The sequence below is a fragment of the Primulina tabacum genome, chromosome 12 (assembly GCF_025594145.1).
Source record: "Primulina tabacum isolate GXHZ01 chromosome 12, ASM2559414v2, whole genome shotgun sequence".
In the NCBI taxonomy this organism is placed as follows: Eukaryota; Viridiplantae; Streptophyta; class Magnoliopsida; order Lamiales; family Gesneriaceae; genus Primulina; species Primulina tabacum.
In genome coordinates this window covers 37,820,946-37,837,708 of record NC_134561.1, presented here as the reverse complement: position 1 = coordinate 37,837,708, position 16,763 = coordinate 37,820,946, and the positions used below count along the sequence as shown (strand labels likewise).

General features: G+C 35.7%; 3 protein-coding genes across 3 annotated transcripts; all 3 read right to left on the bottom strand.

The window, feature by feature from the left end:
• Window positions 1–461: 461 nt before the first annotated feature.
• Window positions 462–4,218, bottom strand: LOC142521516 (putative late blight resistance protein homolog R1A-3). Its single transcript, XM_075624722.1, has 3 exons — window positions 4,040–4,218; window positions 1,219–3,887; window positions 462–575 (listed from the first exon to the last, which is right to left on the bottom strand). Exon 2 carries the CDS (start codon window positions 3,849–3,851, stop codon window positions 1,245–1,247), a length of 2,607 nt encoding a protein of 868 aa, XP_075480837.1. The 5' UTR covers window positions 3,852–3,887; window positions 4,040–4,218; the 3' UTR covers window positions 462–575; window positions 1,219–1,244.
• A 2,090-nt stretch (window positions 4,219–6,308) lies between these two features.
• Window positions 6,309–8,039, bottom strand: LOC142521341 (mitogen-activated protein kinase kinase kinase 20-like). The gene has a single exon (XM_075624558.1). It carries the CDS (start codon window positions 7,728–7,730, stop codon window positions 6,468–6,470), a length of 1,263 nt encoding a protein of 420 aa, XP_075480673.1. The 5' UTR covers window positions 7,731–8,039; the 3' UTR covers window positions 6,309–6,467.
• Window positions 8,040–12,647: 4,608 nt separating this feature from the next.
• LOC142520580 (uncharacterized) lies at window positions 12,648–16,439 on the bottom strand. The gene is made up of 6 exons (XM_075623624.1): window positions 16,139–16,439; window positions 15,306–15,560; window positions 15,048–15,221; window positions 14,828–14,934; window positions 14,389–14,711; window positions 12,648–13,458 (listed from the first exon to the last, which is right to left on the bottom strand). Exons 1-6 carry the CDS (start codon window positions 16,256–16,258, stop codon window positions 12,857–12,859), a joined length of 1,581 nt encoding a protein of 526 aa, XP_075479739.1. The 5' UTR covers window positions 16,259–16,439; the 3' UTR covers window positions 12,648–12,856.
• Window positions 16,440–16,763: the final 324 nt, after the last annotated feature.

Below are 16,763 nucleotides of genomic sequence, written 5' to 3'. Positions count from 1 at the left end.
CTAATTTGGGAACAATTGAAGAAGATAGATCAAATCGGAATTTGTATCAAACTATAGGGACTATTTTGGGGTTTTCCCCTTGAGTCAACTAATATAAAATGATTTGAATTTCCATAAAATTTGAAGGTATTTCGGACTAATACAGTGTAGTCCCTCACTATTTCTTATAATTATAATTTGATTCTCATTTAAATATAAATCAAATAAATTATAAAAAATTATTATACAAGCACGCAACGCGTACGTCGATGCACTAATTTCCATAGAATTTGAAGGTGTCTTTTGCAAATGAGACCACGTAACTCATCATTCTAGAGTTGAGGTAGCATCTGTGGCGAAAAAATATTACAACATTAATTTTAAACATTGACAGAAAATAAGTATTATTTTTTTCAAGAATATCAATTCCAGCAATGTCACCTAGAAGTTTTCAATAACAAATTCTTACAAATCTTTAGCAAGTTCGAACAAAATAAAAAAAGTGTGCGACGGGATGAACTGTAAAAAAATTGGTCAATAGATTCCAAGACCCCCATGGAAGGTAGTGGAGTAGTGGAATTGGGCACTCGGGATACCTGCTAAAGGAACCAAGTAGAGAAATTAAGGGATAACAAGATCAGGTCAAACGCAGTTGCACGGAAGTGATCAAATCTCAGACAATAGAATAGGTATATCGTGAGACGGTCTCACGAATCTTTATCTGTGAGACGCGTCAACTCTACCGATATTCACAATAAAAAGTAATATTTTTTCATAAATGACCCAAATAAAAGATTCGTCTCACAAAATATAACCCGTGAGACCGTCTCACACAAGTTTTTGCCCAGTCGATATTATTAGTGAGACTGTTAATGCTGCAAGTAATGGGACAGTGAAGCCAAACAGTTAAGATACTGACTCGGGAACCAATGCGAGGAATCAAGGTTAAAATGAAGAAAACAATGCAGAAGACAACACTCACTCAAAGCTAATATCTGGAATTTTAGTTTTCAGTTCTAGTTCTACTTTCCATCAATCAATTTAGTTTCTCCAGCTTTCATATTTTAACTTTTCTATCTTGTAAACATGTTTTTAAATCTTAGTGATAAAATCTTGTATTCAAATGGGATGGTTGACAAAGTGTAAAGTGGAAATAGATAAACACAGAACAATTTTATGTGAGACTAGTTTTTAAAAGAAAACCAAGTGGATGAGATGAGGTTTCTTTTTAGAAAATACCTCGCAAGAAGGCATGGTAATTGTGATCATTCTCTCTTTCCTTCAACTATGAGTTGCAGATCCTCATTTCCCGTGATCTCTTGTTCCTCAAGTATTTGCTTCGCCGATGTGATAGCAGAGTCAGTACAGCAAAGCAATTTGATTTTTCTGAGTGTTGGAATTTCCCCAAGGTCTAAAGGAATGTCTACCAAATCTAGCTTGTAGAGAGACAGGTGCTCGAGGATTGGAAAGTGTCTCTTGTCTGCTCTCCAATGTAGCAAATCAGTCGTGTTGATATCCAACAGTTTCAATCTAGCAAATCCCTCTTCTACAGGACACCACTCAAGGCCTTCAAATTCGCAGAACCACAGCTCAAGTGCCTCAAGATTAGGCAATGAACCAACCATTTTCATATCTTCCCAAGGTAAGAAGCAGCCTCGTAATTCCAACATTTTAAGAGAGAGTGGGAAGCTGAGGTATTTCAAAGAAATTAGGAGTCGGCCATATTGAGTTAACTTTAGTGATTCGAGTTTTTGCAAGCGGACAAGATTGTCTAGGCAGAAGTAAGGCCAAGACCCTGGTTCTGGTTCTTGCACTTCTAGGAATAGAGGATCATAAATAACTTGTAATTCCTTCAGATTTGGAGCTCTTTTAAGAACCTCCTTTGTACACCTAAAATTTCGAACGATGATGAGAGTCTGTAAATTTTCCAACACATGAGAATCATGATCAGAACAAGGAGGATCAGGTAAAACAACTTTATCAACACAAATATGTCTAAGATGTGGCAAGTTCCAGATTTCTGAAGGTAGAGAAATTGTATCACTTGAGCCGTCGCTAAAACCCAAGGTCTGCAGACTCCAAAATAGGGATATCGAAGAAGTAATCCCCCACGATGAATTCAACTCCGGTTTACCAAAAATAAACATATATCTTAGGTTCACTAGCTGCATAATTTCCTCATCTTTCATGGAAATTTCTTCAGCCTCTGCATGCAACACCCTCAACAATCTTATACTTGAAGCGAGCGCTTTCGTCCAACCAAACTCACCAATCATAGACCGTGTCAGTGATGCTGGATGGAGGATTTGAGTGTCAAGTATCTTGGCTGCACCTTGGAAACAAAGGCGGCGCTTGAGTTTTATTTCTAGTGGAATATCTGGTTTGGGATCACGTATGACAAAAACAAAATCTTCCCTTTGAGCTTCCCTTAGGCACAGGACCCTCAAGAGATCATGCATACCACAAGTTTTTAAACTTCCGATAGCACTTCGTTCATGAACAAAAATGAGGTTTCTATCAATAAGATCTGTTGTGTACTCGTATGCAGCCTCTTCCAAACTTTTATCTCTTACTGGTTTTAAAAAACCATCTGCTACCCATAACCTGATGAGACCGTTTACATGCCAAACATAGTGGGGAACAGAAGCCATGTAGAGGAAGCATGATTTCAAGTGAATAGGCAAGTTATTATAACTCCAATATAACATATTTATGCAGTTTTCGTCGTCACTTGAATTTATAATGGATGGCAAATTCTCCGCAACATATTCCCACAACTCTTTTGTCATGTTAGACTTTGCAAGAAATCTACCGATCACCACGATTGCTAGAGGAAGTCCTCCACATTTTACTGCAATGTTCTTTCCTATTTCATTGAGTTCATAAGGGCAACCTTTTTTCCCAAACACCTTATCACACAGTAACTCCCAACTTCGCTCATCATCTAAAAATTTCATTTCGAAAGGCTCGAAAGAACTTAGTTGTCTGGCTAAATTCGATTGTCTTGTTGTTATCAAAATTCGGCATCCATTACAATTATCGGGGAAAAATGCACGTATCTCATTCCACACCTCAGTAGTCCACAAATTATCAATAACTATCAAATATCTCTTACCGAGTAAGTTTTTGTGTAATTGTCCACCCAACGGATCATCACTTAGAGTAGCTTCTTTTTTGCCTCGGTTGATGTCTGACAGCAGTTCTAAAATAATTTTTTGAGCACTACAATTTTGAGATATTGTAACCCAACCACGAATATAAAAGTAATGCTTAATATATGGTTCCTCGAAGACTTTTTTAGCTAGAGTCGTCTTACCGATTCCTCCCATTCCAGCAATTGCTATGATTTGCAGACTTGATTGTTGTCCTGTGAGTCTCTCCATTATTTCAACTGACTTCTCATCAGAACCCACCAGAGTAGTTTGCTCATTGGGAGCTAAACTTGGCGAAACGGCAGGCAAAAAATCTATGAACGCCTGACCTTCCTTAGAGTCCCCAATAGTCTCTTTAATCCTCATCACTTTGGTTTTGATCAAATCCTCCATTTCTTCTATAAGTTCATGGATATATTCATAGAAGCTGGTGGAGCTCTTTGCTTCACTACCCGTAGATCGTTCTAGAATTCGATCAAATACATGAAACTCAATGGCATCCTCTGCTGCATAAGCCATATCTGTGATCTGCCTCTCCAATCCAGCCATTTCTTCGTGGCCTCTGTGTGAATAATCTTCAAGAAATTCTTGAAGAAAACAAACCTTTTGTAGCAGGGATTCAATCTGCTTTCTGCATATAGGAAGCCATAACTGGGAAGGGTGCAAGATCAGCTCCGAAGTATGCATAAGAGACATTAAAGCTGCATAGGCAGCCACCATCTTTGAACCTTGAACTTTCAGTTGTTAATGCGACTTCTGCAGATAAATTTCATAGAACATAGCATCAGGATCATAATCGAATTAGTTTTTCTGCAACAGGAGTAATGAAAATCATAACAACTTTTGTCACATTAATACTTATGCTGCCACTCTTTCGAAATACTGATTATCTTCTGAAATTTACATACCAAATATGAGTCGAACCCGCAGCTAGCCGCTAGGAAGCCAATTGCTCCTTCTCCATTATAGAGCTTAATTTCTAAACTTGAAATTTAGAAATTAAGATTCCATTTTGGAAACCCGATATTTTCGGCCATCCAGACGATAATCACTCTTTTTAATCATTAACACTATCTTCCTCGTTTTATTTAATCATTGATATAGTTGACTTTGCTGTCTGATTTAGTAAAACATTTGCTTTCATAATGGTTTGAGACATTAAGCAACAAAAACAAATGGAAATCATACGAATATCTTAAATATCAATCTATGCAAAGACATTGTTTGTTAATTCTACAATCAAACTAATATGTCTTGGTCTAAGAGTTGAATTTGCTTAAGCATTTATTGCCACTTGTGTTTGCGTATGAGGGTGAAAAATATTTTAGTTAAACTGAAATAAATCATATTTCATGAAGGTTTGTACCACTAAACAACTGCTTGAACCACTAAACAACTGCAAAAGATGGTTATGTTGACGATGCTACTCATATGAGTAGTGCTCTTATTCACTCAACCTATAACGTATGTATTGAATGAATAAATCATGATCACTTATTCAACCATGATAATTGCTTACAACGATGAAAGACGAGTGGACTGATACTTGACAGTATACAGATCGAAATTTGCAAATAAAATAAGCAATTTTTCCCTTCTTTTTATATTTTTATGTAAAATAAATAATTATAATTATTTTAAAATTGAATTTAACCTACATTATATTTTATTATTTTAAAATAAGTTTTGTTAATTTATCTGATATAATAAGTCTAAGTATAACATTAATTTTAACAACAAATATAATATTTCTATAAAACTACAATTAAAGTTATATTTTAAAGTTCTGTTACCAATTTACAAATTTATGCAATCTACTATGATACTTCATGAATATAAATAAACTGAAAGTGTTGGGGAGATTGGTTTGTTACACTGGAGAGCAGACAATTGCTATGGTTTGGCGATTTGATTGTTGTCCTGTGAGTATATCCATTATTTCATTCAACTTCTCATCAGAATCCACCAGAGTATTTCTCTTATTGGGAGCTAATCTTGATGACACAGCAGGCAAAAAATCTATAAACGTCATATCTTGCTCAAACTTCCTATCTTTTATCCTCAGCAGCTTGTTCTCGATCCAACTTTTATACTCACCCAGAAAAACCCTGCTTAAAAGGGCTACAAGGATCATAATGGACAACTATATTTGGCAGTCTAATATCCTATTTGTCACTTATTATGTTACTAAGAAGTGCTAGACAAATTATTCCCACACTATATTATGGTAACACAGCAGTATATTATTGTAACACAAGCACAGAAAGCAATAAATAGAGTTATAAACATTCAAGGGGGAGAGATCTTAACGATGCCTTCCATTCCAGCAGTTTATGTCAATATGGCGATTTGGTTGTCGAATAAACTTCTCATTGAATCTTTAATTTGGATCACCTAGAGCTAGCCTTGATATGCCAGCTATATAAATTACAGGCTGATGATTTATGCCTTTCTATATCTCTATAATCTTCATTACTTCATCTCAACCAAACAGGTGGGCATCATGTCATTACGGAAATTTGAATGGCTTGCATGCAGTAGTTTGCAATCACTTTTTGTTTGCATATGTTCAAAGTGCAATCCTGATCTTCAATCCCTCACAAAGCAGGACATATAAACAGATGAGGCAATAAATTTCTCACTGCAAAGCATGTTAGTTCAACGCGTATTGGACTATCTTCAAGTTTTGCAAGAAGATGGACACATAAGCAAGATTCATCACCGTTTTCTTAAGGTAGGAAAGTGGAAAACTTGCTGCAATTTTCTAAAACTTAAAGAGACCAAAGCAGCGTGCACGTTGCACATCAGTTAATGATGTAATGTGTCTCCTATAATAATACATTTTAACTGTTGATCCATTGATGTGTTCCTCTCTTCTAAAAATAAAACATAGCAAGGGCGAGATTTTTCCACTGTATAGAGAATAATGAGTTTATGATGATGGCTTCAAGCGGTTTGGGCTCAACCGAGACTTAAGTGTCAAACAAAATACAGGAAAGCAGGCCTTTGCGCAATTTCCTCGAAAAATACAAGAAAAAATAGTTAGTGCGACAAGTTCGAGATATCCAATTAATTGGCCAGAACTCAAAACCAGTTTCAGAGTAAGAATATGTGATTTGTAGGATGATGAATATAGAAAAAGAAAATAAATCTTTAGTAGATATTAACAACCAAAAAAAGAAGAAGAATCAATCGATATAACCAATCTCCAATGAATTTCCTACTGCACAAATGAATATACTATAGACTATCAATAATCAACAGAACCTACCAAAAAAGAAGCAAAAATAACTCCCTCACCAGCAAAATTGACTCCTTATCTAAACATATAGTTAGCTAGACGCCCGTAGAAATGGTAAAATTAACAGGAAACTGCGTTTCTTTTCTTGGTGAAACTTCTGATGAAGCCTCAGTTGATTGAGTCAGCCCAGCGTCAATGCAAGAGTTTGTGATGCTTTCAAGTTTTTCAACCTCAACTTCTTCAACAAAATCAGACACGACTTTATTCTCACAATAGCTTACATCCTCATCAGTCCAATAAGAAAATGAATCCCCGTCAGAAGTATAGCCCCACTCGACTGAATATGATCCCGGACTCAACTCATAGTCGCTCTCAGATAACACAAATATAGTCTCAATCTCATTAAAAACTTCAGGCTCCTCAACATATTTGATTGCTTCGTTGTCTTCCAAGCCTCTAATGAACGGATGATTCAACAGCATTTCGGCGGTCATTCTGAGCCTGGACTTCCTCACAAAACAACCCTTTAGAAAATCCCTAGCATCTTTCGATATATCATTTGGAAATTTCGGTGATTCATCCCTCGTACCAATCTTCACAAGAATCTCCTTTGCCGTCAACTCTTTTTCTATGTGCCACGGATGCTTCCCAGTTAACATCTCCAGAACAATACACCCAACCGCCCAAATATCACTTGGAGCTTCTTGCACGTTATCCATCACAGCCTCAGGCGACAAATACATAGGAGTACCCCTCCAATAAGTACACAGCTTCCTCTTCTTATTCTGTTTTACCCTCTTTGCCAATCCGAAATCTCCAATCTTAGCATGAAATTCAGTATTTCCTTCTCTTCGAAAACTAGGCAAAAGAAAAATATTATCGGGCTTCAAATCGCAATGAACATAGCCAATGCCATGAATATGCTTCAAACCTTTAAGAATGCACCTTGCATACACCCTAGCCTCAAATTCAGGCAATCCACCGCTACCGGATTTCTTAATCCTCTGTGCCAAGGTTCCACCAGAACCATACTCCAACAACAGATTATACACCATCATACCATTATCCCCCGTCGTCGTCTCCTCCCCAAAACACTTGATTACGTTCGGACATCCCTTGACATTACTCAAAACCTCCCGCTCCTTCTGAATTGAACCGGAAACCGAAACCTCCGCCGATTTCACAGCCATCACTGACGGAAAATAGCTATGCTTTGATCTGGGATTCTTGAGAGTAGCCATATAAACACACCCGAAACCCCCTTTCCCGATCACCGACCCCCTAAGCCATGCAACCCCATCTCCATATTCATTCACACCCTCCGGTCGAACCACGTCTCCCCTCTTTTTCACCAACATATTGGCTCCCACGACGTGCAATGCGTAATTTCTTGAAACTCAACCAGCAAACATAAAACCAAAAGAAACCAACTTTAACAACTATTGAAATCGAATTATTGGTATCAGTGAAGAAAAGGGAAACGCAATCTAGTTTAACAACTCGATTCCTATCTCTGCTCTTAGAGTCCTACACAAACGCGATTAGGGTTCAAAGAAATAATATTGATAACAAGTGGTAAGAGGGTAGCTTGCGGTTTCTTATACGAGATTGCGAAGAATCAACGAGCCGCGTTTTGTTGAAGAAAAATAATACAATTTGCACAAAAGAGGGGTTAACAGTAACAAATATAAGATATAACAAGAATAACGGAAAATATTTCTGCCATAACTTCCATCATAACAGCATTAAAGACTTTGGTCATTTCGTTGAGATCCTCACAGATATTTTTTTCCATGGACAACATAATAGTTGCTGGAAGTCCCTCACCACCAGAAAATGAAATTCCTTCCTTCACAGCCTCTTCTTCGAACTTGTGTACCAGTCGTTCCACTGATCTTCCATCAACATCGGTCTCTTCCTCCTGTGAACGATGATCTTTCCCCTGTGATGGAGGAATTCCTTCATTCTTTTCAGTACGCTTTGGAGGCATTTGGTCCCACTGGGCGTGCCAACTTGTTTATCACGAAATTTGCGGGGCGTGCCAGGCACGTGATCGTGCCAAAGTTGTAAATGATCTGACTCCGTTTACCAAATGTTGTGAGTCTCGATTCGGTCGTAAGTTCTAACTCCTTCGAAATGGCTCAAAAACGCAAACACAAAATGAGGAATAAGACAAAATTACAGGAGGAATCCATGAACAACATCAAATTTAATTACACTGTTATGAATTTGAACAACATTATCACAAGAAAGTTGAAGGAATATGTAAAAATCTCAAGGAACTAAAATACTGGAAATTGGAAAAAGATGAACTATTGAGAGGAATTCTGCAGAGCTTTGCTATAGATTTGTTGTGTTGATTTGTCGAGAGCCTTTTCTGATTTTTCCTCTCAGTTTTTGTTCCAATCCACCGAACGATTTGATCATTTTCCACGATCGTCCAACGTGGATCGTGGACCAACTCCCCCAAACGTGGTCTTCAACTTACCCTTTCGTGGACTTGTCTATTGGGCCTCTCCACATTTTAGGGCTTTTATTATCATTTGGCTTCAAAGATTTTGACCAAACACATACTAATGTTAAAAACCACAATTAAACCCATAAAAAAACAACTAATTGTTAATTTAAATAGTTAAGGACACGATTGAAAGTGATATATTTAAATGTAAGAAGATTTTAGGAAAAGTGTAAGTTTTGTATATGTATTTAAACATTAATATATGATATTAATTGTGGGTTGATGTGAATTTATACAAATTATAAGCATTGCTCAATGAAATGTATATATAAAATTAGATTGTATTAAAATTATAACAAAATCTAAACTTTATTATTTTTTAGGGGCGACTATTTAGTCATAGAATACAAAAAAAAAAAAAAAATTACATGTAACACTTTTGTATAATTATTTATCATTAGAAATTAAGCTACGTCGATAGCCTTAGCTCCCATCTTTCTAAACTAAACATCATGATACAAAACTACATATTACATCTATGCGAGTGGACGGGGGCCGGAAGATGACCTTGGCGGCGGTGGCGCCGGGGCGGAGGTTTTCTGAACAAAACCTTCACTCAAGTCAATCCCGACACAATCATCATCGGTGACTGTTGTCAGCCATTTGCACAAACTTTCATTTACGCGAGTCAAAAAACCCGAAACTGGGAAATCCGAACTTGCTACCAATATGTCTTTACTATTTCCAATTGCATCCGTATCTGCAGAGATATTATTCAAAACTCTTGCCTGAATCCCTGAGAAAGACAATATTATTGTTATTGTAACAATAATATTGGTGTTAGAGATCATCTTTCTTGAGTTAAGTATACAATATATGTGAAGGGTTTTGGATGAGTAGTTTTGAAGAAGAGCTTCATTTATTTATATAGACGGTATATATCATATATAAAACTGAAAAGTTGGTGGTTTTTATTTTATTTTATTATTTTCAGTTTTGGCATCATAGTGGATTAGGTATAGTCAAATATGAGCGAACACGCCATATTTTATTTTTATTATTATTATTAGAAATTATTTATTTTCTAAATTTACCTGCTCTACGGTTCTTAGAGCAGGTGAATTTAGAAAATAAATATATATATTTTATGTCGTTCGCGGTCAACTCTATATTTATAGAGACAAAAATTTGTGTGAGACGGTCTTACGGCTCGTATTTTGTGAGACGGATCTCTTATTTGGGTCATCCATTAAAAAATATTAGTTTTTATGCTAAGAGTATTACTTTTTATTGTGAATATCGGTAGGGTTAACATGTCTCACAGATAAAGATTCGTGAAACCGTCTCAAAAAGACCTACTCATCTATAAATAAAGTGTCAATCATCTATTAAATCTGTAATTTGGATACGTTTCATCACATTCTATTCAATAAATGAACGACGCCTCATTGGTGTGTACGAAGATGAACGTAGTAGATGAACAACATATCAAATATATACATATATGAATATATAATATGTCCAACCAAAATCAACATATATGGATTATAAAATTCATGTGTGAACTTATGTAGGCTAGGAAAATCCGGCACAGTCGAACTATATGTATCATAGCATGCATTTTTTTAATAAAAAAAACAAAGGAGAAAATCAGCCACTTGTTTATTTTATGTGATAACATCTTTGTTTTATTTAATGTTTGACTCAATTTTATAAATATTTAGTGTCATGATTTATTATTATCCATATATATTAATTTATCGTCCCAACGTTGTAATCAGATGTAATGAACCAAATAGTGTCTCAGTTGACATATTTACGTGTTGTTGAAGAGGTACTTAGATTGGTAAAAATCAAAATTTTAGAGTATATAAATAAAAAGTTGGGGTTTAATAATTTATTTTACGAGGAGAGCAATCAAAACGTTGTGTTTGAGGTATTGTACGTACAGTTTAAAATATTTGAGTTGCGTTTTACAATAAACTATAAGTTTTGGTAAAGCGACAAGCATTCGATCATACATGAAACTTTATCTCTTTCTCTTTAAAAAAAATTATGACAAAAATATACGGTTGTTATTCGAATTCTAAGATTTTTTTTCATTACAAGACTAAGCTATTCCAACTTTATGATTTTTTGCTTAATAATTCAATTTTCGTCTTGTGGGTATATTTGTCTGTAATTCACATTCAAAGCCGGCAAATAGGTGAGAGTTGCCCCATTTTTGCTTAAATTTACCTTTTAGGCAGTCCAATGTCGTACCATATGTGACTTGTTTTTTTTTTTTTTTTAAAAAAAAGTTAAATTAATTAATATTCACCGTGGAGTAAATTTAAGTTGGGAAAATTAAGGTAGCAAGCGAGTCAAGTTGTTCGTGAGCGGCTAGATGAAAAACTCGACTCGAGCTTTATTTATCCGAATTCGAGTCGTGTTTGAGTTTTAATTGTTTGACTCGAGTAGTTCCAAAGATAGTGGAGAAACTATATATTATTTTATTTTTTTTACTGATATATAAAATTTACATATAAATATAAAATTTAAATCTTATAATTATGTTACAAGCATTTTCAATCTTTTAGATCACAAACTGTAGTAACTTGGATATTTTTACTAGTAGAACTCGAACTTGAAATTTAACACTCTGTCGAGTTTTTTTCGAGATCAGACTCAACAAAATTTAAATCAAGCTCGTAGTATGATACCGAGCTTACACGCGATCGAACTCGTGTTCACCCATGTTCTCTATCGTCAAATTTCTGTCATATTTATATTAAACACCTTGCAAAATATGTGTTATAAGTTCTTTTGAGTGTGGAAATGGAAAATTGAAAGGGAATAAAAGGAAAAAAAAAAGTGCACTGTACTAATCATGAATATATAGATTTATTTGGTAGTAGTATGAAAGGACATGCATTGTTTATATTTTAAATCATGGAATATTAAATTCACGTGTGAACTGCATTGAGTCGGTTTGAAATTACATATGCTAGCTCGCATTTTTTAAAAAAAATAAATAAATAATAGAAGATTCACATTTCACTGTGGAGAATATACATAAATAAATATTGTAACGAAGATAATATAATTTTTGTTTCAAAAAGATAGATATAATATCATAATTTATTCAGTCAATTAATTATATTAGGATTTAGTTTATAGCCTTTGAGTTTTGCATGGAGTATATTGTTAAGTTATAAATTATAAATCTTACACTAAATATTAAAGTTAAGCCTAATACATAAATAAATATGGTCATGGTTTTTTTATAATCCATGAAATACTCGTATTTTCTTACAATTATGTTCAGATTAAAACATTAAACCACGATTTTCCAATTGTTTAGAGATAATTATTTAACTCAACAATCTCTTTCTCAATAATTACAGTTCTTGCAATTAATGAGAATGAAATTTGACCTTCTGATACCAATTATCTGATCGAACGCATGTCGCTTTATCAAAAAACTCAAATATTTTAAACCGTACGGCAACTCAAGCATAATATTTCGATTGTTCTGCTCAACCGGGACAATTATTACAGAAAACATATAATTACCTACATAATGCATTTTAAGATTAAAAAATAAAATTAATTTCAGAATTCTTTGAAAAATGATTATTTTATATTAAATATATAAAGATTTTCTCAAACTAAGACAAAACTTGGTTTCGTGGGATGACTAATTGTTAATATTACACGTTGCTCCGACCAATTGCTAACAATTCAACTCTTTATTTTGAAATCTCAAATTTCAGACAAATCACAATATGATATTAATCATGGCTCGTAACCCTTCAGCGGAATCCTCTGCCCAACCTTAAAAACGAAGATAAAACTGACTACATAAGCATACAAAACAAACATGTTTCAGCACCGTGTTGATTATGTAATAGAATACATTAACACATACAAACAGAGATTCAAAGCCAGCACATAGATGAGAGTTTTACAGGATTCTTCATCAATCTGTATTTCTGAATCCCCGACACTATCGCTAAATGTTTATATACAAGACGAACCGGCGAGTTATCTAGCTTGGCTCTCCAGATCTTCAGAGATATTGAACAAGAACTGTGGTAGAGAAGCTATCCTAGGGAGATTGAGCAGTAACTCTCCGACCGAGTCCTTCCTGGACATAGCCGGTGCCTGATTGTATCCGGATGTTTCATTATACTCGTCATGAAGGACACCAGATCTGCATTCACTAGTTGATGCACCAACAGAGTAGGATTCATCGGTTCTCTTTTGCTCGAAAGAGAAGTTGGGATTAATGTCATTTTTGGATTCGGAGTATGAAACTGCAGCAGAATCTTTCTGCAGGAGGCAGCAAAGAGAATTCACCCGGGACATCAGCAGCTTCTCATCAGAGTCTGGCATGTTTTGGAGGTCGCTAAAAAGGCACCGGTTTATATCGTCCAATATTTCAAGGCTGTGCCAATCCTCACTCGAGAGAACAGGATTGCTGGATGTTCCGTGCTCTGATATCCTGCTCTCGAGATGGCTCACCAAGTCACTCATGGACATGGAAGAATGGAGCCCGGGTGCCCTGATCTGATCCCAGTTGCTGAGTGCTTTGAATTGCTCCATTCCACCATGTTTGAAATCTTCAGAAGCCATTGCGTCCTTAACTGAGTGCATTTGTTGTGATCATAGGGTCAGTACAGAAAATGACTACTAAATTCCAGAGGAAAACGACGGATAAAAGTTAAACATTACCATTACAATAATTAAATGGTACCTCAATTAGTTAGTACATACAAATGAGTGATTAATTAAATCAATAGTAACTTACCAACCTAAAGGAAATCAAAAAGTAAATTGAAGCCAGACAAAAACAATAACTGACAGCATTTCGAGGAAGAAGTGGTAAAAAGATTTTGATAATCTTGTTCTACGAATAACTTGGAGCCGGTTACAAATCACTCATGTGCGGCAACTTTAAGATTTTTGGGCTGAAAGACCAGAAAACATATAGATCTAAAACGCAACTGTCCAAAACTAAAATGCAAAGAATAATGATTGATTGGCATAACTAAAGAATTATAATAAGTTTAGAACAATAAGCTGGGAAACATGGTATTGGATAATCTATTGCCTCTTTATAGTATAGAGACCTGCAGATTCCTCGGCTTCTCACTGGATCTATTGGGATCTAAGCTTATGAGCAGACCTGGTGAAAATGGTAAAAAAGACATTTCCGGGATATGCCACCGGGATATCATCAAACTATTGTTTTGGAGTTTTACACTATAGCAGATACGGCAGGCAAATATTGGTTATCAGTTATCACGAAGGAAGACATTTCGATACCATAAAAAATGAAAGATCCTCGATCAAATCTAATCTGCAGATTGCTCATGTGGTTGACTCTGCTAAAGAAAGAAACACACGGAACAAAACTAAGCAATAAAATATTACCGCCTTGAAATAACAAATCCAAACAGAAGCAGCGCAGGACCAAATACTTAAAACATAGATAAAGTCAAAGTTGTGCCTACTAAGAAACAGCAACTTCAGCCAGATTTCAGCAGAACCTTCAAAATTCGCGACAATTTTACCTGAACTAGGTGATGGTGTTTCACGAGGATACGATTCAGAATTTCTGCTAAGAGCATCTTGATCATTCTTAGAGGAAGAAGATTGAACCCCTGACGATGAATTGGTATTATGTAAGGTGAAAAAGGAAGGGCTTCCCACTCTATTCAAGTCAATTTCACTGTTTTCATTCTGATCATCAAACATAGTGTGCCTGTGTTCAAAATAAGGTGAACCCGATGTTATATCTCCTTGCTGACTGAGAATGTTCAAACGGGGATCACATTGAATGAGTTTTTCAAAATGTTTTCCCAACAAACCCTGTGGGCACTCCATATGATGTCGCCTGCAACGAGAAATTAGAATGTCACATAATTATAAACATTATTTGATGACAATGCTACAGCATCCCAGGACATGCCGTAGAAGGATATCAAAGCACGTTATGAAATTTCATTTCACCTGTGTATACTTGCTTGTCCCCCAGTAAAATCTGCAGTCGCCTGCCAGAGGGTGTGCTTCCTTGGTTGAGGGTTAGTCTCCCTGAAGAAAAGAGGTTGTCGCGCCAGCTGCATCAGGAACAACAGGAGGGAAAATATTATGGCAATGTGTTAGTAATTGGAGAAGCAATTAAACATCCAGCTACTTATAAAACCAGTAAAATGATAACAAAGGTTTATACCACAACATCAAAAGTTCCAGGACCATCATCTGGGTAATTTGCCTTCAGAGCCATGATATCGGACCACTGAAATTCAATTTTATTTTTAAGACCACCATCAAGAACTTCCCACACCAGCTTATGCTTTGCAAAATAACATTTTGCCACCAAGTCTCCTTCGTATCTCGATTTATACTGCAGAGCCAGGAAATGTTTCCATGATTTCAACCATTTTAAAGTGCCACATATTTTCTTCCACACACAGAAACAGAAACGCACCTCCCAGGTTCCAATTTGAAGAATTGAAGCAGGAAAATTTGAAGCTTTCAGCTTATCGCCAGATGCAGCACCACCTTTTGGATCTTTTTTACCATGTCCATGACTTCCAACTTTCGGCTTATTTGCTTGGGATAGTTTCATCTGGATCAACTCCAAGAGTGAAGGGCTTTTCCGCAGGCGTAAACCCAATGGACTCGGCTCAGCAAGTGGGTTGTATTGTGATGCTGAAACTTCGAAACCTCCCATTGCTCGACTCTGTCAAAGTAGTGAAAGCACATATCATATGAATAACGTAATAGCCAAATATCAACATTATTATTTTGAAATCCACAAAGATCTGCTTATAGATGGGGGGGTTCCAAGGAAATTAAGTAAAATCCCAAATACCACTAATTTTACAATTAATTGCATACGCACACCACATAAGGAGTACAGTATATAAATTCTTCGCTCGCGAATTTAGCAAGTCGGGAACTTTCGAGTAAATCATTCACCAATCAACACATCATATAGAATATCGACAAACCCCAAGTTCATCACCAATGAATTACATAATCAGTTCAAAAACTAATAATAGCTTGCATCAATATTAGTATAAAAAAAAAAACCCCTAAACGAACACCTCAACGACTAAAAATATAAAGCAACACAACAGGTAAAACAAAAAAATCAAACTTGACCAATAAATCAATATAACCAACACTCCTTCAGAAGATTTATGCTAGTGATTCCCACAGAAATAAGTAAATTTTCTATTAAAACAAATACAAATTTTAAAAACACACCTGCAAGCACAAAAACGAAGAAAATAAATAGAGCACACAAAAAATTACTTTGGCGCGCTTCTGGAGCGGTCCGTGCTCTTCTTCCAAAGGATCCTCCACTTCCATCTTCACCGGAGGCATCCTTTCGCTGTGAGATTCCGATTTACCGTTTTTCATCAACTGAACCATTAACAAGCCGATGAACTGGTACTCCACCGGATTTTTACTGCTCGGATCGAACAACAGTGGAACCCTCTGAGCAGGAAAAGGAGAGGAACACTGGATCGGCGCGTCGACTCGGCGAGTTTGGAAATTTGTTGAGCTATGACTCGAAGAAGACGAAACGAGCAATGGATGCGTATTCGATTTGAAGTTGAAAATGGTTGAATAAATTACGTCCGCAATTCACACGTGTCGATTTTCCGTAACGATTTCTTACATGTGGGTAATTTTTTTTTTCATTTTTTACTTTCTTTTTTGTTTTGATGGAAATTACGAATTTGGGAATCAAAGCTTCAGAGTTCGGAACATCTGATTATTTTAATACAAATGACAAAAAAAATATAACATCTTCAGAAAAAATTTATGTATATAATCCTCCAACATCTATCGTATTCACCGCTGAGATATATAATCATTCACATATTGAACGTACAATATTAATATAATTCATTATATCTGATAAATAAATATC